Source organism: Oncorhynchus gorbuscha, linkage group LG06 (genome assembly GCF_021184085.1).
Source record: "Oncorhynchus gorbuscha isolate QuinsamMale2020 ecotype Even-year linkage group LG06, OgorEven_v1.0, whole genome shotgun sequence".
Classification (NCBI taxonomy): domain Eukaryota; kingdom Metazoa; phylum Chordata; class Actinopteri; order Salmoniformes; family Salmonidae; genus Oncorhynchus; species Oncorhynchus gorbuscha.
In genome coordinates this window covers 9,585,497-9,607,798 of record NC_060178.1, presented here as the reverse complement: position 1 = coordinate 9,607,798, position 22,302 = coordinate 9,585,497, and the positions used below count along the sequence as shown (strand labels likewise).

At 41.6% G+C, this 22,302-nt stretch overlaps 1 protein-coding gene across 1 annotated transcript in view; it reads right to left on the bottom strand.

Moving 5' to 3' along the window:
* Nucleotides 1-2,838: 2,838 nt before the first annotated feature.
* LOC124037508 (AT-rich interactive domain-containing protein 3B-like) overlaps nt 2,839-22,302 on the bottom strand; it is a 45,767-nt gene continuing 26,303 nt past the window's right edge. Inside the window, exons 3-9 of the mRNA XM_046352277.1 lie at nt 17,655-17,729; nt 13,588-13,660; nt 9,162-9,345; nt 8,532-8,818; nt 5,157-5,438; nt 4,866-4,961; nt 2,839-4,693 (exon numbers count right to left, since the gene is read on the bottom strand). Of these exons, the coding sequence (XP_046208233.1) occupies nt 4,548-4,693; nt 4,866-4,961; nt 5,157-5,438; nt 8,532-8,818; nt 9,162-9,345; nt 13,588-13,660; nt 17,655-17,729 (1,143 nt within the window). The 3' untranslated portion in view covers nt 2,839-4,547. The remainder of the gene's footprint in view (nt 4,694-4,865; nt 4,962-5,156; nt 5,439-8,531; nt 8,819-9,161; nt 9,346-13,587; nt 13,661-17,654; nt 17,730-22,302) is intronic.

Genomic DNA, 22,302 nt, shown 5'->3' with positions numbered 1-22,302 from the left:
CCACTGTATCTATACACATACATCTATACACATCTCTATACACATACATCTATACACATACATCTACTGTATATATCTATACACATACAGCTATACATCTATACACATACATCTATACACATATCTATACACATACAGCTATACATCTATACACATACATCTATACACATATCTATACACATACATCTATACATCTATCATACATCTATACACATACATCTACATCTATGCATCCATACATCTATACACATACATCTATACACCTATACACACACACACATCTATACACCTATACACACACACATCTATACACCTATACACACACACATCTATACACCTATACACACACATCTATACACCTATACACACACATCTATACACCTATACACACACATCTATACACCTATACACACACATCTATACACCTATACACACACATCTATACACATACATCTATACATCTATACACATACATCTATACATCTACATATCTATACACATACATGTATACATCTATACACATACATCTATACATCTATATATACACATCTATACACATACACACACACATCTATACATCTATATATATCTATACGCACACATCTATACACACACATATATACATCTATATATATCTATGCACATACATCTATATATATCTATACACATACATCTATACATCTATATATATCTATACACACACATCTATACATCTATATATATCTATACACATACATCTATATATATCTATACACATACATCTATACATCTATATATATCTATACACATACATCTATACATCTATATATATCTATACACCTATACACACACATCTATACACACACATCTATACACCTATACACACACATCTATACACCTATACACACACATCTACACATCTATACACATACATGTATACATCTATACACACACATCTATACATCTATATATATCTATACACATACATCTATACATCTATACACATACATCTATACACATACATCTATACATCTATACACATACATCTATACATCTATACACATACATCTATACATCTATATATATCTATACACATACATCTATACATCTATATATATCTATACACATACATCTATACACATACATCTATACATCTATACACATCTATACACATACATCTATACACATACATCTATACATCTATACACATCTATATATATCTTTACATCTATACACACACACATCTATATATATCTTTACATCTATACACACACATCTATATATATCTTTACATCTATACATCTATATATATCTTTACATCTATACACATACATCTATATATATCTTTACATCTATACACATATAATGGCCAAATAACACATATCCTTTTTCAGACTTAATATAATATATAGGTGGCAGGGTAGCCTAGTGGTTAGAGTGTAGAGGTGGCAGGGTAGCCTAGTGGTTAGAGTGTAGAGGTGGCAGGGTAGCCTAGTGGTTAGAGTGTAGAGGTGGCAGGGTAGCCTAGTGGTTAGAGTGTAGAGGTGGCAGGTAGCCTAGTGGTTAGAGTGTGGTTAGCCTAGTGGTTAGAGTGTAGAGGTGGCAGGGTAGCCTAGTGGTTAGAGTGTAGAGGTGGCAGGGTAGCCTAGTGGTTAGAGTGTAGAGGTGGCAGGGTAGCCTAGTGGTTAGAGTGTAGAGGTGGCAGGGTAGCCTAGTGGTTAGAGTGTAGAGGTGGCAGGGTAGCCTAGTGGTTAGAGTGTAGAGGTGGCAGGGTAGCCTAGTGGTTAGAGTGTAGAGGTGGCAGGGTAGCCTAGTGGTTAGAGTGTAGAGGTGGCAGGGTAGCCTAGTGGTTAGAGTGTAGAGGTGGCAGGGTAGCCTAGTGGTTAGAGTGTAGAGGTGGCAGGGTAGCCTAGTGGTTACTCTAACCACAATTCCTCCCATTAATCTCCTATTACAGAAAAAAACACTTTCCATTGATCGTTAGTTCTCTATTGACTTCTCGTCCTGTATTTGTCTTTGAAATATTATATAGTGACTAGGAAAAACTCCCTGGAAAGCAAGGAACCTAGGAAGAAACCAGACTCTGGCTGTGCCAGGAGTATAAGAGTATAAGGGTCATTAAGGCTAGCTCGTTCTTCAAGATGTTCAAATGTGCATAGAGGACCAGCAGGGTCAAATAATAATCACAGTGCTTATAGAGAGTGCAATAGGTCAGCACCTCAGGAGTAAATGTCAGTTGTCTTTTTATAGCCGAGAATTCAGAGGACAGGACAGCAAGTGTGTTAGCAGGAAAGAGAGCGAGAGAAGGTCGAAACAGCAGATCCGGGTTCCATATCCGCAGGCAGAACAACAGAAACTGGATCAGCAGCATGACCAGGTGGACTGGGGAGAGCCAGGAGTCGTCATGCCAGGAAGGTCTGAGGCATGGTCCTAGAGCTCAGGTCCTCCGGGAGAGGAGAGATGGGAGAATATTTAAGATCACAAAGGACACCAGATATATGTGAGGTTATGGTAGAGGCTTAATAAAACAGGAATACACATTTGTAAACAAACAGAGCACAGATATGGACTCTGCTCCAGAGATGTCGCTGGATGTAATCTGTTTAAGAGGCAACGCCACCCCCAACTGGATCATACTGCATCCATCCTATACTGCATCCTTCCCATGAATAGCCTCTTCATAATGCATGACACACATGCTAATAACGTCTCATATCCACAGGCAGAACAACAGAAACTGGATCAGCAGCATGACCATGTGGACTGGGGACAGCCAGGAGTCGCCAGGCCAGGAAGGTCTGAGGCATTAAGACCAACCAGGCTTTGGGTCTAGCAATAAAAAAATGAGAAAGCGACTTATTTCCTCAAGTTTATTTAGTTTCTCTTGTCCACATAAGAATACACCGAGTGAACAAACACCAAAAACATTTGAATCGTTTCCTATCAATACATCAGGTCTTTGGAATATAATGCAGCTAGCTGGTGATTCTGAGGCATTTTGTGTGTGTGTGTGTGATTTGTGTAGTTTGCAGTGTGAGGTATACATGATTGTTAGCCTGGTTAAACCAGACTGAATGTTTTCGCAAAGTGAGATAACGCTGATTTGGAAACACTGACACAGCATCCATTCAGTATGGTTTTACCAGGCTATGATTATGGCCCCATGATTGTACATACAGAATTATCATATTAAATAAGGTCCCTGACCAATGACTGGTTTAGATAGACAGGTAGCTGAGCCCCCACTCCAGCCAACTACTTTCAAAGCATTTTGCGCTAATGAACACAACCCGGCTCCCATGACACAGATGTCACAAGTGAGGTAGACCTATTTCAGTGTCCCACTGTATGAAAACTGAACTATTTTCCTGAAGAGTATTCTAAGACAGACTACCCTGGTCCAGGTGAGTTCCTGAGAAAATCACTTCCCGAGGTGGAAATGCCTTAAAAAGGGGAAGTTCAGTATTTTACAACTTAAACGTTAGATGGATCATCACCCTGAAAGTACAGTTTCTCCAGGGTCATAGACTACGTTCAGGGTGAGGAACAATGTAAACATCAAGTTGTAAAATACTGAACTTCCCCTTTAAAATGAGGTAAGACGTGTATAGTTTCCTGTTCTACAAAACAGCTCGTCTCTGAGCTGTTACCAGTTGTTTATCTTTAGCTAATTGTAAGAGAACATGACTTTTGGGTGCATCAGTTTCACCTCACCCTGCCTGTGAACAGGGGGAGCTTGCACTTTAGGATGGTCTAAAATGTGCCAACTCCACCCAACCGCCGCCAAAGTAGAGTTAAAATGAACGCACCGGTTGAAAGCTCTTATTGGCATCCATATTGTCCTGCTGATGGCTATAATAACATATCGTAAACAGAAGTGACGGCTACATAATGTTAAAACCATCAAATGAGGTAGACAACTAATCGGCTCCAGAGTATAGCCAATCACCACACAGTATTTTGATGTAAAAACAAAAACACAAAAAAAAAAAAAAAAAAATGTTTTCTTTCCAAACCTTTTCAAATCATGCTTTTTTGCTGTATTCTAAAGGTTTAGAAAATAAACTAAAATCCAATTGTGAGTTCTCCTTACATGACTTAAATAGATTAGTCTGTTCACAAGCAGTTTGTGATGTGGCAATAAGGGAAACTGTTCTTTACTAATACTGTAGCTCTCACAGCCAATGAATTGAGGGATACAAAGAAAACAGCACTTTTTTGTAATACGTGAAAAAAAAAAAAAAACATTGCAGAATACAACATTTGCCTCTTCACCTGGTTCTAATTTAGATTTTTCCCAAAATGCATGTGTTCAATACAAAGATAAAGTGATTGTACAACAGTTGATTGGTTGTCAGGGGTGGAATTAGAAAAAAATGAACTTATTAATAAAAAAGTAAATTCGTTTTTTAAGGTAAATTCATTTGATTTTACACTCCCATATTTTTTCAGTTTGACTAAAGAAGAGGTATTTGATTGAGCACTAATTTGTCCTCAGCACTAATTTTTCCTCAAGGCCAATAGAATAACATGAGTAACACTGGAGAGAGACTGAGGGAGCACCATGCTCAGTTTGGCCCCTTGGAGGAAGAGGAGGATGCGGAGGAAGGGCTCTGAGATGAGGAGAGGACACCAAAACCACTCTGTCCAGCAGGAGCCACGGTCTCTGACATCACAGAGGCTACACCAGGAGTCTTCTGGGCAAACAGCATTCCTGCAGGGGAGACAAGAACACATGTGTTGGTCAGTAGTGGGCCTATGTGTGAGTGTGACAAGTTCAATGCCACACCGCCTAAGAAATAAGGGGATCGGAGTTGTTTCTGGACGGGTACGAAATGTCTCAAGAATGTGAAATACAGCATTACTCATCATTTGATTACTCTCACCTGAGTATAGAGTTCCATTGACCTCCACAGACACACTGATGCTGGCTGCTCCACTACTGGAAATACTGAGAGACAGGTCTTGTTCAGTGGTACTCTCTGAGGTGGGACAAAGACAAAAATGAGACAGTCTGTTTAAAATTCAACTATGTGAGTAAATGTTTATGTTTGGCTTGACAACGGGCTGCAAATGGAGTTTAGAAAAATAACAAACCGATATGAGAACGGGCTAAACCCAACTACGTAAGAATATGACAACTAACTGGTCGCCAACACACCCAGCCCAGTACCAACCGTTTCTGTTGTTGTTGAGTTTGAGTTGCTTCATGCCGGGGTTGAAGTGAGAGGCCATAGCCAGAAGGTTCTGCTGGAACGCCTGTTGCATCAGTCTCTGCTGTTCCTCCATGGCCAAACGAGCCATCTTCATGTCTGGACCCTCTCCTCCGCCAGCAGCCCTCTCCAGCTTCTCTCGAAGGTGCTCCAAAGTGGCGGCTTGGGCTAGCTGCTGCTGCTGCCCCAGGGAGAGAGCATGGGCCATGGGTAGACGGCTTGGAAGCATGGGGGTTGAAATCTCCTCTGAGACGGGACAGAAGGAGATAACTTTTCATAGATTAATCACCCCTCAAATATCAAACATTTTCAAAACATGGCCATTAGATTAGTTTCAGAAGCATGGCCATTAGAGTCGTTTCAGAAGCATGGCCATTAGATTCGTTTCAGAAGCATGGCCATTAGAGTCGTTTCAGAAACATGGCCATTAGATTAGTTTCAGAAACATGGCCATTAGATTCGTTTCAGAAGCATGGCCATTAGAGTCGTTTCAGAAGCATGGCCATTAGAGTCGTTTCAGAAGCATGGCCATTAGAGTAGTTTCAGAAGCATGGCCATTAGATTAGTTTCAGAAGCATGGCCATTAGATTCGTTTCAGAAGCATGGCCATTAGAGTCGTTTCAGAAGCATGGCCATTAGAGTCGTTTCAGAAGCATGGCCATTAGAGTCGTTTCAGAAGCATGGCCATTAGAGTAGTTTCAGAAGCATGGCCATTAGATTCGTTTCAGAAGCATGGCCATTAGATTCGTTTCAGAAGCATGGCCATTAGAGTCGTTTCAGAAGCATGGCCATTAGAGTCGTTTCAGAAGCATGGCCATTAGTCGTTTCAGAAGCATGGCCATTAGAGTAGTTTCAGAAGCATGGCCATTAGATTCGTTTCAGAAGCATGGCCATTAGATTCGTTTCAGAAGCATGGCCATTAGAGTCGTTTCAGAAGCATGGCCATTAGAGTCGTTTCAGAAGCATGGCCATTAGAGTCGTTTCAGAAGCATGGCCATTAGATTCGTTTCAGAAGCATGGCCATTAGAGTCGTTTCAGGAGCATGGCCATTAGAGTCGTTTCAGAAGCATGGCCATTAGAGTCGTTTCAGGAGCATGGCCATTAGAGTCGTTTCAGAAGCATGGCCATTAGAGTCGTTTCAGAAGCATGGCCATTAGAGTCGTTTCAGGAGCATGGCCATTAGAGTCGTTTCAGAAGCATGGCCATTAGAGTCGTTTCAGAAGCATGGCCATTAGAGTCGTTTCAGAAGCATGGCCATTAGATTCAAGGCCACTATCTGGATGGTGAGGGATTCATTTTTAATTGAACTTTTATTTAAGTAAGCAAGTCTGTTGAGAATAAATTATTATTTACAATGATGGCCTACCCCGGGCCAAACCCGGATGATTCTGGGCCAATTGTGCACCGCCCTATGGGACTCCCAATCGCAGCCGGATGTGATACAGCCTGGACTCAAACCAGGGACTGTAGTGACGCCTCTTGCACTGAGATGCAGTGGGGCGGCAGTGTAGCCTAGTGGTTAGAGCGTTGGACTAGTCACCGAAAGGTTGCAAGTTCAAATCCCCGAGCTGACAAGGTACAAATCTGTCGTTCTGCCCCTGAACAGGCAGTTAACCCAGACCAGTTCCTAGACCAGTTAACCCACTGTTCCTAGGCCGTCATTGTAAATAAGAATTTTTCTTAACTGACTTGCCTAGTTAAATAAAGATGAAATACATTAAAAAAAAAAAAAAATTAGACCGCTGCGCCACTCGGAAGCCCAGTGATCATGTCTGAATCAGTACCATGTTCTCATTTCATTACTACTTTGTGTAGGAGAGCATTTCACTGTTCCATGTACACCCTGTATCCTGTGCACGTGACACATTTGATTTGAATAGTAGATCACTGTATATAGATTTTTTTTTCTCTATTGTGTTATTGACATTACGTTTGTTTATTCCACGTGTAACTCTGTGTTGTTGTTTGTGTCGCACTGCTTTAGCTTCATCTTGGCCAGGTCGCAGTTGTAAATGAGAACTTGTTCTCAACTGGCCTCCCTGGTTAAATACAATAAACAAACTAAACAGCAGAGGGTGTCATAACACATTAACTCTTTGTAAATGTGGTCTCAAAACTAGGTAGCCCGTCACCATGTAGCCACATGATAGCAGCTATCACAGTAGATGAACAACTAGGTCACCATGTAGCCACATGATAGCAGCTATCACAGTAGATGAACAACTAGGTAGCCCGTCACCATGTAGCCACATGATAGCAGCCATCACAGTAGATGAACAACTAGGTAGCCCGTCACCATGTAGCCACATGATAGCAGCTATCACAGTAGATGAACAACTAGGTAGCCCGTCACCATGTAGCCACATGATAGCAGCTATCACAGTAGATGAACAACTAGGTAGCCCGTCACCATGTAGCCACATGATAGCAGCTATCACAGTAGATGAACAACTAGGTAGCCCGTCACCATGTAGCCACATGATAGCAGCTATCACAGTAGATGAACAACTAGGTAGCCCATGTCACCATGTAGCCACATGATAGCAGCTATCACAGTAGATGAACAACTAGGTAGCCCGTCACCATGTAGCCACATGATAGCAGCTATCACAGTAGATGAACAACTAGGTAGCCCGTCACCATGTAGCCACATGATAGCAGCTATCACAGTAGATGAACAACTAGGTAGTCACCATGTAGCCCATGATAGCAGCCATCACAGTAGATGAACAACTAGGTAGCCCGTCACATGTAGCAGCATCACAGTAGATGAACAACTAGGTAGCCCGTCACCATGTAGCCACATGATAGCAGCTATCACAGTAGATCACCATGTAGCCACATGATAGCAGCCATCACAGTAGATGAACAACTAGGTAGCCCGTCACCATGTAGCCACATGATAGCAGCTATCACAGTAGATGAACAACTAGGTAGCCCGTCACCATGTAGCCACATGATAGCAGCTATCACAGTAGATGAACAACTAGGTAGCCCGTCACCATGTAGCCACATGATAGCAGCTATCACAGTAGATGAACAACTAGGTAGCCTGTCACAAGGTAGCCACATGATAGCAGCTATCACAGTAGATGAACAACTAGGTAGCCCGTCACAAGGTAGCCACATGATAGCAGCTATCACAGTAGATGAACAACTAGGTAGCCCGTCACCATGTAGCCACATGATAGCAGCTATCACAGTAGATGAACAACTAGGTAGCCCGTCACAAGGTAGCCACATGATAGCAGCTATCACAGTAGATGAACACCATGGTGGATTTCCAATCTACATACCAAAAAAACCCCGGCTACACGTTTAAAATATATATACAAATACCTGTGGATCTTTTCAGAGATGGGCTGGGGGAGGTGTGCAGGCCGTTGTGACCGGCTGAGGAGTGGTGGGGCATCTTGGGGGGAGAGAGGAGGGAGTGGTGGGGCATCTTGGGGGGAGAGAGGAGGGAGTGGTGGGGGTGGCCAGGGGTGGTGGAGGGGGAGAAGTGGTACAGGCTGTTGCTGTGTCTTCGGCCTTCCCTCCGGTTACCGTCTATAGCAGCCTGGAGCTCGCCTGGAGAGCTCAGGCCTTTCTTCTCACACTCGTACGGGTACAGGTACTTCATATACCTGGGTGGACGAATGACAAGGCAGTGGTTGGATTTGTTATGCATTTAGAAGTACATTTCTATCATGAACAGAAAAATGTTTGTTGCCTATAAAGAAATAATTTCTCATTTGAAAACAACTAACATCTACTGAGTAGCCAGGGGGTGTTGGTGGTTGTAGATAGTGCTGGGTTGTGTTCATTTGGGCACACTGTAAGAAGACGGTATAAACTGGTATGCAAAGGAAAAATAAAAAAACATTTCTTATTGGACAGATTCACATAGTACCTCCCCCGTTGATCTCAATTTCGGGAGCATTTCCTTCTGTTTTGGTGCAGAATGAACATGGTCCAGGGTAGACTCACTGTGTGCGGAGGGTGAAGGCTGCTGAGGTGATGGAGGTGGGCAGGTTGAGTCCTCTCGTGATCTCTCTCCAGATCTTCTTGTTAATGACCTCCACCAGGCCGCCCTTCTCCGTCACCAGCTTGTAGAGCATGTACAGGTCCAGAATCTGCTTCGCCATGATGGGGATGCGGTTCACCGGGGTGCCTGGAGAAAGAGGTAAAAACAGGTAGAAGACTTGAAACTAGACGTCTACAGATCCAAGATGGTGGCAGATATCATGATGGGGATGCGGTTCACCGGGGTGCCTGGAGAAAGAGGTAAAAACAGGTAGAAGAATTGAAACTAGACGTCTACAGATCCAAGATGGTGGCATTTGCAATCCAATCCCCCTGAATCAGAGGGGTGCGGGGCTGTCATAATCAACATCCACGTCTTCGGCACCCGGGGAACAGTGGGTTAACTGCCTTGCACGGGGGCAGAATGACAGATTTTTACCTTGTCAGCTCGGGGATTCGATCCAGCAACCTTTCGGTTAATGGCCCAACGTGAAGAACACCTATTTAACCCAGATTAAAACAGTCAGGTAATTGGAGAACTATTGTAAATGGCAGGTGGACCGAGTCATGGAGAGGAAGAGAGTGAGGATTGACAGTCAATCCTAAAACCAATTAACGAAGGGGGCTAAACGGCAGTTGTTGGGTTGGGATTATTTCTTACTTTAGACATGGGGATGAGTGTGTAAAACGCACATAAAACACACACACACACACACACACACACACACACACACACACACACACACACACACACACACACACACACACACACACACACACACACACACACACACACACACACACACACACACACACACACACACACACACACACACACACACACACACACACACGTTTTCAAATCATGCCATTTGTTTTCGAGTGGGGAATTAAGGGCAGGAAGGGCTGACATGTACACAACCAGTAAACCTCTGTAGATGTCTGTCCCAGACGATGTCATCTATTGTGGGTCCATTAGCCTACAAACCTACAGTAAAGCTAGAAGTCTATTCAGCAGTTCATGAAGAACCTGTGTTTTGTCTTGTAAACCACTGTTTCATAACATAACATTTAAAATAAATTAGGAAGATTGAATTTATTATTTTCAGCTTAACTGATTTGTAATGGAATTGATCTCTACCCTGACAACAAAGTCCAACACTTCAGAGATCTAAAATTATATGTAAAATGAAGCCATTTCCATCTATGACCGATCACTGTAACTATAATTGTAACTCAGCCAATCTGTAAATAGAACTTCATAATAATAATCTGCACATTATCACTCCAGTGTTAATGTTAAATTGTAATTATTTCACCTCTATGGCCTATTTATTGCCTTACCTCCTTACTTCATTTGCACACATTGTATACAGGTTTTTCTATTGTGTTACTGACTGTAAGTTTGTTTATTTCATGTGTAACTCTGTGGTTGTTTTTGTCTCACTGCTTTGCTTTATCTTGACCAGGTCGCAGTTGTAAATGACAACTTGTTCTCAACTGGGCTACCTGGTTATATAAAGGTGAAAAATAAAAGGCTGGCCCGCTTGGCCAAACTGAGCAATCGGGGGAGAAGGGCCTTGGTCGGGCAGGTGACCAAGAAACCAATGGTCACTGACAGAGCCACAGAGTTCCTTTGTCGAGATGGGAGAACCTTTCAGAAGGACAACCATCTCTGCAACACTCCACCAATCAGACCTTTATTGTAGAGTGGCAAGACGGAAGCCACTCCTCAGTAAAAGGCATGACAGCCCACTTGGAGTTTGCCAAAAGACACCTAAAGGATTCTCAGACCATGAGAAACAAGATTCTCTGGTCTGACAAAACCAAGATGAACTCTTTGGCCTGAATGCCAAGCGTCACATCTGGAGGAAAACTGGCACCATCCCTACGGTGATGCATGGTGGTGGCAGCATCATCATGCTGTGGGGATCATTTTCAGCAGCAGGGACTAGGAGACTAGTCAGGGTCGAGGGAAAGATGAACGGGGCAAATTACTGAGAAAACCTGCTCCCGAGAGCTCAGGACCTCACACTGGGGCGGAGGTTCACCTTCCAACAGGACAACAACACTAAGCACACAGCCAAAACAATGCAGGAGTGGCTTCGGAACGAGTCTCTGAATGTCCTTGCGTGGCCCAGCCAGAGCCCGAACTTGAACCTGATCTCACATATCTGGACAGACCGGAAAATAGCTGTGCAGCGACGCTCCCCATCCAACCTGACAGAGCTGGAGAATAATTCCTCAAACCTCAAATACGGGTTTGCCAAGCTTGATGAGTCACAACCAAGAATACCTCGAGGCTGTAATCACTGCCAAAGGTGCTTCAACAAAGTACTTAGTAAAGGGTCTGAATACTTATGTAAATGTCATTTCAGTTTAAAATTACTTTTAATACATTTGCAAAAAAAATATAATAAGAACCCGTGTTTGCTTTGTCATTATGGGGTATTGTGATGTCATTATGGGGTATTGTGATGTCATTATGGGGTATTGTGATGTCATTATGGGGTATTGTGATGTCATTATGGGGTATTGTGATGTCATTATGGGGTATTCTGTGTAGATTGATGAGGGGAAAAAACGATTGAATCCATTTTAGAATAAGGCTGTAACCTAACAAAATGTGAAGGGGCTGAATACTTCCCGAATGCTCTGTATGTGTGAAATTAGTTTGGATTTAGAATGGACCATTATCATACACCTGTCTTGGAACAGGGGGGGGGACTGTCATGTCTACTAATGACCATAAGAAGCATCAGAGCTTGGAGAAGCCTCATCACCGTGACCGAATGGTCACGTGGAATTTGACTGCGGTCATGACCGTGACCGCCAGTGTGGTGGTAATACAGTCACGCTGACAGCCCCTAGGCCCTGAATTAGAGAGGCTTGTTCATACATCAGGCCTAGTTGAAACACAGGGGCCCCATAATCCAGACCCTTAACCCCCTTCATACCCCCCTCCTCACCCAAACACACCCTCCATTACCCTACTTTGCATTGCTAATAGCGTTAGCGTAATAACATGCTAGCCGTTTCCATAAACTTCCAGTCATTGAACTAACAATTATTAATTTAAAAGCGCATACATTTGAAAAATATCAATATTTGAGTATGGGGGAAAGACTGAACATATGGAGAGCATGGTTAGGGGGGCTAAAGAGGGTACATTATTGTAAGGCGGAAAGAATGGCCATAGCTTTAATCACAGCTGACATCTTCAATAACATTTGAACTGGAGGATTTGAACTGTTTAACCTGTCAGTACTGACATGCCTGCAGTATTACACTCAAACCATTTTTTTTTGGTTCATTTTCTCATGAAATGCAGTCTACAAATAAAGCTGGAGGAATTTCAGGAAACCATTTAGAGGGACCCCAGGGAATCAAACCCACGGACATGGCCCCTAGGACATAAGGTTAAGATCGATCCTTACTTCTTAAAGATTGGGTCGGCAGGGTAGCCTAGTGGTTAGAGCGTTGGACTAGTAACCGGAAGGTTGCAAGTTCAAACCCCCGAGCTGACAAGGTACAAATCTGTCGTTCTACCCCTGAACAGGCAGTTAACCCGCTGTTCCTAGGCCGTCATTGAAAATAAGAATTTGTTCTTAACTGACTTGCCTGGTTAAATAAAGGTAAAATAAAAAAATAAAAAAATAGGTTCTGGAAAGTTGCTCATTTTTTCACAAACTGAAAGAGGAAATTGAACATTAAACAAGTCTTGGGTGAGTGGCGTGCTACGCTATTCTATGAGAGTTTAGATGAGTGGCGTGCTACGCTATTCTATGAGAGTTTAGATGAGACGTGCTACGCTATTCTATGACAGTTTAGATGAGAGACGTGCTACGCTATTCTATGAGAGTTTAGATGAGAGACGTGCTACGCTATTCTATGAGAGTTTAGATGAGAGACGTGCTACGCTATTCTATGAGAGTTTAGATGAGACGTGCTACGCTATTCTATGAGAGTTTAGATGAGAGACGTGCTACGCTATTCTATGACAGTTTAGATGAGAGACGTGCTACGCTATTCTATGACAGTTTAGATGAGAGACGTGCTACGCCATTCTATGAGAGTTTAGATGAGAGACGTGCTACACCATTCTATGAGAGTTTAGATGAGAGACGTGCTACGCTATTCTATGAGAGTTTAGATGAGCGGTGTGCTATGCTATTCTATGACAGTTTAGATGAGCGGTGTGCTATGCTATTCTATGACAGTTTAGATGAGTGGGATGCTACGCTATTCTATGAGAGTTCAGAATGTGCAGTATAATCTTAAAACCGCTCGACTGAAGGTTCACATTTTCACTCCAAGTGAGGAATCCCCAGGTGCAATGTTTTCGACAAAAGCAGAACTGGCTTTATAGTAAAAAAAACTGGAGGTTTACCTCTTTTCTGCATGAAGACAAACAGTTCATCAAGGAACTCCTTCCGGTTTGGGTCACTGTCCAATTCATACAGCTGGGGGGTGGAAATGAACTTGTTAATAACTTTATAACAAGAGTTAAATAGTCGCGTTCAAACTAGGGATTCCGTTGCTAAATGAGTTAAGACAGTAATTCTGTTCATAGATTCTGCATGCAGGAACTATTTATTGTCACAACCAGCCAAAAGCGGGAGGTTTTTAAAAATACTCACGTAGTTTAACCCAAAATTCACCAGACCTCTGTTCTTTCACTTTAATAATCAACTTTATAAACTCAGTTAACCCCATCAGCCCCGAGATAGCAGCCAAAAATCGCCTTTTCATTGTCTAGACTTTCATTTATCTGCCCACCCAGCAATTACATGTAGCCTCACAATGAAGTGTTACCGATGTCTTTTCAGGACAACCAGAGCTACAAGTAGAACACCGCAATTTGACAAAACAGTTGAAGTCGTGAGTTTTATTGACAAATGGCAATAACAAAAACAAGGTCTGCCAAAGCAACAACCTGATAAAAATGCATTTATTTGAATGCTGGTTTTCTCAGTCAGAAATTAATATCCAACTAGTCAGTGACAGGAGTTTGTGATGTCAACTATGTGAGCTTATTACAGTATTATAGACACTATGTCCTGGGATTTACTATGTTCTATGTAGAAGAACCCCTTACAGTATTATAGACACTATGACCTGGGATTTACTATGATCTAGGTAGAAGAACCCCTTACAGTATTATAGACACTATGACCTGGGATTTACTATGATCTATGTAGAAGAACCCCTTACAGTATTATAGACACTATGACCTGGGATTTACTATGTTCTATGTAGAAGAACCCCTTACAGTATTATAGACACTATGACCTGGGATTTACTATGTTCTATGTAGAAGAACCCCTTACAGTATTATAGACACTATGACCTGGGATTTACTATGTTCTATGTAGAAGAACCCCTTACAGTATTATAGACACTATGTCCTGGGATTTACTATGATCTATGTAGAAGAACCCCTTACAGTATTATAGACACTATGACCTGGGATTTACTATGATCTATGTAGAAGAACCCCTTACAGTATTATAGACACTATGACCTGGTATTTACTATGATCTATGTAGAAGAACCCCTTACAGTATTATAGACACTATGTCCTGGTATTTACTATGTTCTATGTAGAAGAACCCCTTACAGTATTATAGACACTATGTCCTGGGATGTCTATGTAGAAGAACCCCTTACAGTATTATAGACACTATGTCCTGGTATTTACTATGATCGATGTAGAAAAACCCCTTACAGTATTATAGACACTATGTCCTGGTATTTACTATGATCGATGTAGAAGAACCCCTTACAGTATTATAGACACTATGTCCTGGTATTTACTATGATCGATGTAGAAGAACCCCTTACAGTATTATAGACACTATGTCCTGGTGTTTACTATGATCTATGTAGAAGAACCCCTTACAGTATTATAGACACTATGTCCTGGGATTTACTATGATCTATGTAGAAGAACCCCTTACAGTATTATAGACACTATGTCCTGGGATTTACTATGTTCTATGTAGAAGAACCCCTTACAGTATTATAGACACTATGACCTGGGATTTACTATGATCTATGTAGAAGAACCCCTTACAGTATTATAGACACTATGTCCTGGGATGTCTATGTAGAAGAACCCCTTACAGTATTATAGACACTATGTCCTGGGATTTACTATGATTTATGTAGAAGAACCCCTTACAGTATTATAGACACTATGTCCTGGTGTTTACTATGTTCTATGTAGAAGAACCCCTTACAGTATTATAGACACTATGACCTGGGATTTACTATGTTCTATGTAGAAGAACCCCTTACAGTATTATACACTATGTCCTGGTGTTTACTATGATCTATGTAGAAGAACCCCTTACAGTATTATAGACACTATGACCTGGGATTTACTATGATCTATGTAGAAGAACCCCTTACAGTATTATAGACACTATGTCCTGGTATTTACTATGATATATGTAGAAGAACCCCTTACAGTATTATAGACACTATGTCCTGGTGTTTACTATGATCTATGTAGAAGAACCCCTTACAGTATTATAGACACTATGTCCTGGTATTTACTATGATCTATGTAGAAGAACCCCTTACAGTATTATAGACACTATGTCCTGGGATTTACTATGTTCTATGTAGAAGAACCCCTTACAGTATTATAGACACTATGGCCTGGGATTTACTATGATCTATGTAGAAGAACCCCTTACAGTATTATAGACACTATGTCCTGGTATTTACTATGTTCCATGTAGAAGAACCCCTTACAGTATTATAGACACTATGTCCTGGTATTTACTATGTTCTATGTAGAAGAACCCCTTACAGTATTATAGACACTATGGCCTGGGATTTACTATGTTCTATGTAGAAGAACCCCTTACAGTATTATAGACACTATGTCCTGGGATTTACTATGATCTATGTAGAAGAACCCCTTACAGTATTATAGACACTATGTCCTGGGATTTACTATGATCTATGTAGAAGAACCCCTTACAGTATTATAGACACTATGACCTGGGATTTACTATGGTCTATGTAGAAGAACCCCTTACAGTATTATAGACACTATGTCCAGGGATTTACTATGATCTATGTAGAAGAACCCCTTACAGTATTATAGACACTATGTCCTGGTATTTACTATGATCTATGTAGAAGAACCCCTTACAGTATTATAGACACTATGTCCTGGGATTTACTATGATCTATGTAGAAGAACCCCTTACAGTATTATAGACACTATGTCTTGGTATTTACTATGTTCTATGTAGAAGAACCCCTTACAGTATTATAGACACTATGTCCTGGGATTTACTATGATCTATGTAGAAGAACCCCTTACAGTATTATAGACACTATGTCCTGGTATTTACTATGTTCTATGTAGAAGAACTCCTTACAGTATTATAGACACTATGTCCTGGGATTTACTATGATCGATGTAGAAGAACCCCTTACAGTATTATAGACACTATGTCCTGGTGTTTACTATGATCTATGTAGAAGAACCCCTTACAGTATTATAGACACTATGTCCTGGTATTTACTATGATCTATGTAGAAGAACCCCTTACAGTATTATAGACACTATGTCCTGGGATTTACTATGATCTATGTAGAAGAACCCATTTACATTCTAACGACTAGTGTAGCTTGTGGGGTCATAGAGCACAACATGTTACATGTGCGTGTTCTTGAGGGTCTCAGCTCGTCATAGATTGGTTTGAGCTACAAACCTTCGGACTCTTTGTATAAAAAGACACGGCCCCGGGCCCCGTTAATCACGCACTAATGGTTGGTAATATAGAGATGCAGAGGAAACCAATCTAAAAAATTTAAATATATATATATATTTTTTTAAAGGTACAAACCCAGAATTGACACTCAAACACAAAATGTTTAAAAAATATATTTTAAAAAGGGTTTAAAATGCCTAAATAGGCAGAAATACAGTGGGACTCATTGGGTTAACAACCATCCAAACACCATTGTATGTTTATTCACTATTCAGACATACTATCCAGTGGACGGCCCACGAAGACCATTGGAGAAAATCTAGACTCGTCTCAACAAGACTGGCTGTCAACTGCATTCACATTCCAGAACTCTGTAGGTATGCCACACTGAACATTTGACAAAATAGGAGACACATCAAGATTCTGTGTACAAAATTAACAATCAAAAAAAAGAGTATAGGGCTGAGTACCTACTCTCTACCCTCCAAGAAGTGTGCACTTGTTCACAACCCACTCAGGCATTTAAAAAGGCATTGGATTGGTGCAAGCATAGTTGGAAGGAGTTTCCACCATATTTCCTGACACCAGTCCCACTCCTTCTAAATACACGGGTAGAGCATCGGAATGTAGTTTAGCTTTGCTCAGACGGGTCTGTGTGGATTAGTTTTAGTTTAGCTGAGCTTAATGCATCAGCTTACATCCTTCTTTAAAATCTGATTACCTTGGCGAAGTCTCTGGACGGCTCTCCTCTTATTTTGCCTCCTTCATTCTCCTCCGCCCAGCCCACACTGCCTTTCTGTAAACACACACACAAAAAAAACATGGTTACGCACACACACACACACACACACACACACACACACACACACACACACACACACACACACACACACACACACACACACACACACACACACACACACACACACACACACACACACACACACACACACACACACACACACACACAGCTGCCTCCAGTGCATGTGTGCTGCAGCAGAAGGGGTCTGAATCCGTGCTAGTGCCATGTCAGCACCCTCTCCTCTTTATATACAATAAACCTACGAAGACTTAATAAAACACACGTTCAAAAGTTTCAGGTCACTTAGAAATGTCCTTGTTTTTTGAAAGAAAAGCCATTTTTTTGTCCTTTAAAATAAACATCAAATTGATCAGAAATAGTGTAGACGTAATCATTTACAACATCGTAGCTGGATGTTTTTTTTAATGGAATATCTACATAGGTGTACAGAGGCCCATTATCGGCAATCATCACTCCTGTGTTCCAATGGCACGTTGTGTTAGCTAATCCAAGTTTATCATTTTAAAAGGCTAATTGATCATTAGAAAACCCCTTTGCAGTTAGGTTAGCACAGCGGAAAACTGTTGTTCTGATTAAAGAAGCAATAAAACTGGCCTTTAGACTAGTTGAGTATCTGGAGCATCAGCATTTCTGGGTTCGATTACAGGCTCAAAATGGCCAGAAACAAAGCACTGTCTTCTGAAACTCGTCAGTCTATTCTTGGTCTGAGAAATTAAGGCTATTCCATGCGAGAAATTGCCAAGAAACTGAAGATCTCATACAACGCTGTGTACTATTCCCTTCACAGAACAGCGCAAACTGGCTTTAACCAGAGTAGAAAGAGGAGTGGGAGGCCCCGGTGCACAATTGAGCAAGAGGACAAGTACATTAGAATGTCTAGTTTGAGAAAGACGCCTCACAAGTCCTCAACTGGCAGCTTCATTAAATAGTACCCGTAAAACACCAGTCTCAACGTCAACAGTGAAGAGGCGACTCCGGGATGCTAGCCTTCTAGGCAGAGTTCCTCTGTCCAGTCTCAACGTCAACAGTGAAGAGGCGACTCCGGGATGCTAGCCTTCTAGGCAGAGTTCCTCTGTCCAGTCTCAACGTCAACAGTGAAGAGGCGACTCCGGGATGCTAGCCTTCTAGGCAGAGTTCCTCTGTCCAGTCTCAACGTCAACAGTGAAGAGGCGACTCCGGGATTCTAGCCTTCTAGGCAGAGTTCCTCTGTCCAGTCTCAACGTCAACAGTGAAGAGGCGACTCCGGGATGCCTGCCTTCTAGGCAGAGTTCCTCTGTCCAGTCTCAACGTCAACAGTGAAGAGGCGACTCCGGGATGCCTGCCTTCTAGGCAGAGTTCCTCTGTCCAGTCTCAACGTCAACAGTGAAGAGGCGACTCCGGGATGCCTGCCTTCTAGGCAGAGTTCCTCTGTCCAGTCTCAATGTCAACAGTGAAGAGGCGACTCCGGGATGCCTGCCTTCTAGGCAGAGTTCCTCTGTCCAGTCTCAACGTCAACAGTGAAGAGGCGACTCCGGGATGCCTGCCTTCTAGGCAGAGTTCCTCTGTCCAGTCTCAACGTCAACAGTGAAGAGGCGACTCCGGGATGCCTGCCTTCTAGGCAGAGTTCCTCTGTCCAGTGTGTGTTCTTTTGTATCTAACACCTCTGTTTCTTAACCCCATACTCTTTGCCCTATATTCTAAATCTTCTACCAGCTACAAAACAGGGTTCAGGGAGAGCCAATGGATGGAAACGTGTGTGTGTGTGTGTGTGTGTGTGTGTGTGTGTGTGTGTGTTTGTATGTAACACCTCTGTTTGTTAACCCCATACTCTTTGCCCTATATTCTAAATCTTCTACCAGCTACAAAACAGGGTTCAGGGAGAGCCAATGGATGGAAACGTGTGTGTGTGTGTGTGTGTGTGTGTGTGTGTGTGTGTGTGTGTGTGTGTGTGTGTGTGTGTGTGTCTTCACCTTTATTTGCATAGCGTGACCCATGAGAGATGTTCTCCATTTATACAGCTGTGGATTTTGTTTGTTCCCCTGGCTTCAAGGACACAATGACCTACTCCAGACTGCTCTGCTTCCAAGCACTGAAACAATTATACAGACAACAGACTGATCATAAAGTACTGTTAAGATCTGAATAAGGGGTCATATTAATGTAAATGTGAACATTGTCCAGTGGCTACGTGAAACAAAATTACAAGTGTGATAGAGCCACTAAATTTCACACCCAGATAGGTCATGTTAAAATACGTTTTTTGTTGTTGCCTTAGTGACATTCATTTTTTGTCCTTCTGGAAGGTTCTCCCATCTCCACAGAGGAACTCTGGAGTTCTGTCAGAGTGACCATCGGGTTCTTGATCACCTCCCTGACCAAGGCCCTTCTCCCCCGATCGCTCAGTTTGGCCGGGGAGCCAGCTCTTGTTGGTTCCAAACTTCTTCCATTTAATACGGATGGAGGTCACTGTGTTCTTGTGGACCTTCAATGCTGCAGAGTTTTTTTGGCACCATTCCCCAGATCTGTGCCTCTCCACAATCCCGTCTCTGAGCTCTACAGACAACTCCTTCGACCTCATGGCTTTTGCTCTGACGTGCCTTTCCAAATCATTTTCAATCAATTAAGTTTACCACAGATGGACTACAATCAAGTGTTAAAAACATCTCAAGGATGATCAATGGAAACAGGATGCACCTGAGCTCAATTTCGAGTCTCATAGCAAAGAGTCTAAATACTTATGTAAATAAGGTATTTATACATTTGCAAAAAAACCTAGAAACCTGGTTTCACTTTCTCTTTATGGGGTACTATGTGTAGATAGAGGAAAACAATTAATTTAATCAATTTTAGAATAAGCCTGTAACGTAACAAAATGTTGAAAAAGTGAAGGACTCTGAATACTTTCTGAATGCACTGTCCTTTAAACTTTATGTGGAAATGTGGTGGAAATGTCCCCTAAAATTACTGTTCTGTTATTTATAAATGGGCCATAAAATGTTCATGGAGAGTAGAAAATACAATCAAAGAGATCATGTTTTTTTTATTTTATGACCAAAAATGTGCCCAAAATGCTGTCTAAATCAGATTTAAAAAAAAAAGTATATTTTGATCCCGCGATTGAGAGGATAACATTTTGAGCATGCTCCTAAGGATTTCAAAATATTGTGTAATATCTCTGGATTAGAATGATATAGAACATGTACCAAAACAGTGGTTGAGCAAAAAGTAAATGGTAGCCTTAGTATCATGTCCCATTCCATGGTTCCATTGTCAACATTCTATGTACAGGGGAGGTTACTCGTCACATTTCTAGAAATTGACAAAATGCAGAATGTCATATTTTATAAATCACTGTATTTAGTAGACTTTAGGAAACACACATTTGACAGATGAGTGTTTACATGTAAAATACAGAAAAGTAAGAAGAAAGTATGTTCAAGAATCAGTATTTTGGGTAGTATTTTGGGTACCTTTTTCTTCAAAATATTCAAAAAGGACAAATATCAATGGCTCTGACCATTTTATAGGTGTTCAAGATACCAACTAACATTTTTAAGCCATCATTGGGCATTATGTAGCAGTTATTTATGGAGATATGAATCCTTTCCAAAATGGTGCTACGGAGCTGGTCGGTGGTCGTTTTGGAAAATGTAGTATAAAATCACAGTTGTAAAAGCCGCCTGATGAATCAATGTCTCGTAAGATCCACTTAAATGGATGATTCATTTTGTATTCCGCATAACAATACTTTTTCTTCATGCTCCCTGTGTTGTTTTTTTATTCTTCGGTTCTCTCATGTAGCCAGACCTGGAGACCACCAGACCTGGAATAGCGGGGGGGGGGGGGGGGGGGGGGGCTATTCTTTAGGAACAGTCCATCTACACAAAATCCATTGAAAAGCCCTGTATGGTTCCCTGTGTGTTACGCTTTTAACTACAGTCCATCCATACAGACCGATACAGCCAATCCATTGTAAAGGCCGTATTGTCGTGCCGTAACAGTACCCCTGTGAGTACAGCTGTCGCATGAAGCAGCAATAATGGCCAAACCAGTGGCTATATATTATTCTAATAATGGCGGTCTGGTTGCCCTGGGCAACCGACCAATAGACCGGACCTTTCTATTGACGAGGAAGCAGATGTCCTGATCCGAGTGACTCGTTGGTAATAAAGTGAAAATAAAATCCGATTCCCTGTTGAGGAGATAGTGAAATCCCACTATGGATCTGTCCATTGACAAAAAGCTCCACTTAGTCATCTCCTTTTAGTGATTACTTTCTTGGCTTTCAGTTCTGACCACTTTATGTTCGTTTAAGATAAGAGGACCCTACAACACCAGAGAGCAAAACGCTGATCAGGGGAAAAGTATTCAGGGGAACTTCTATTTTTTTCCCCACAATTCACTTAGTTGATCTAAAAATCTAAATGTATCCAATAATACACTAACTATAGTGAACAAAAATATAAAAACAAGTTAGTTTATATTAGGAAATCAGTAATTCTATGGATCTATGGATTTCACATGACAGGGAATACAGATATGCATCTGTTGGTCACAGATACTTTAA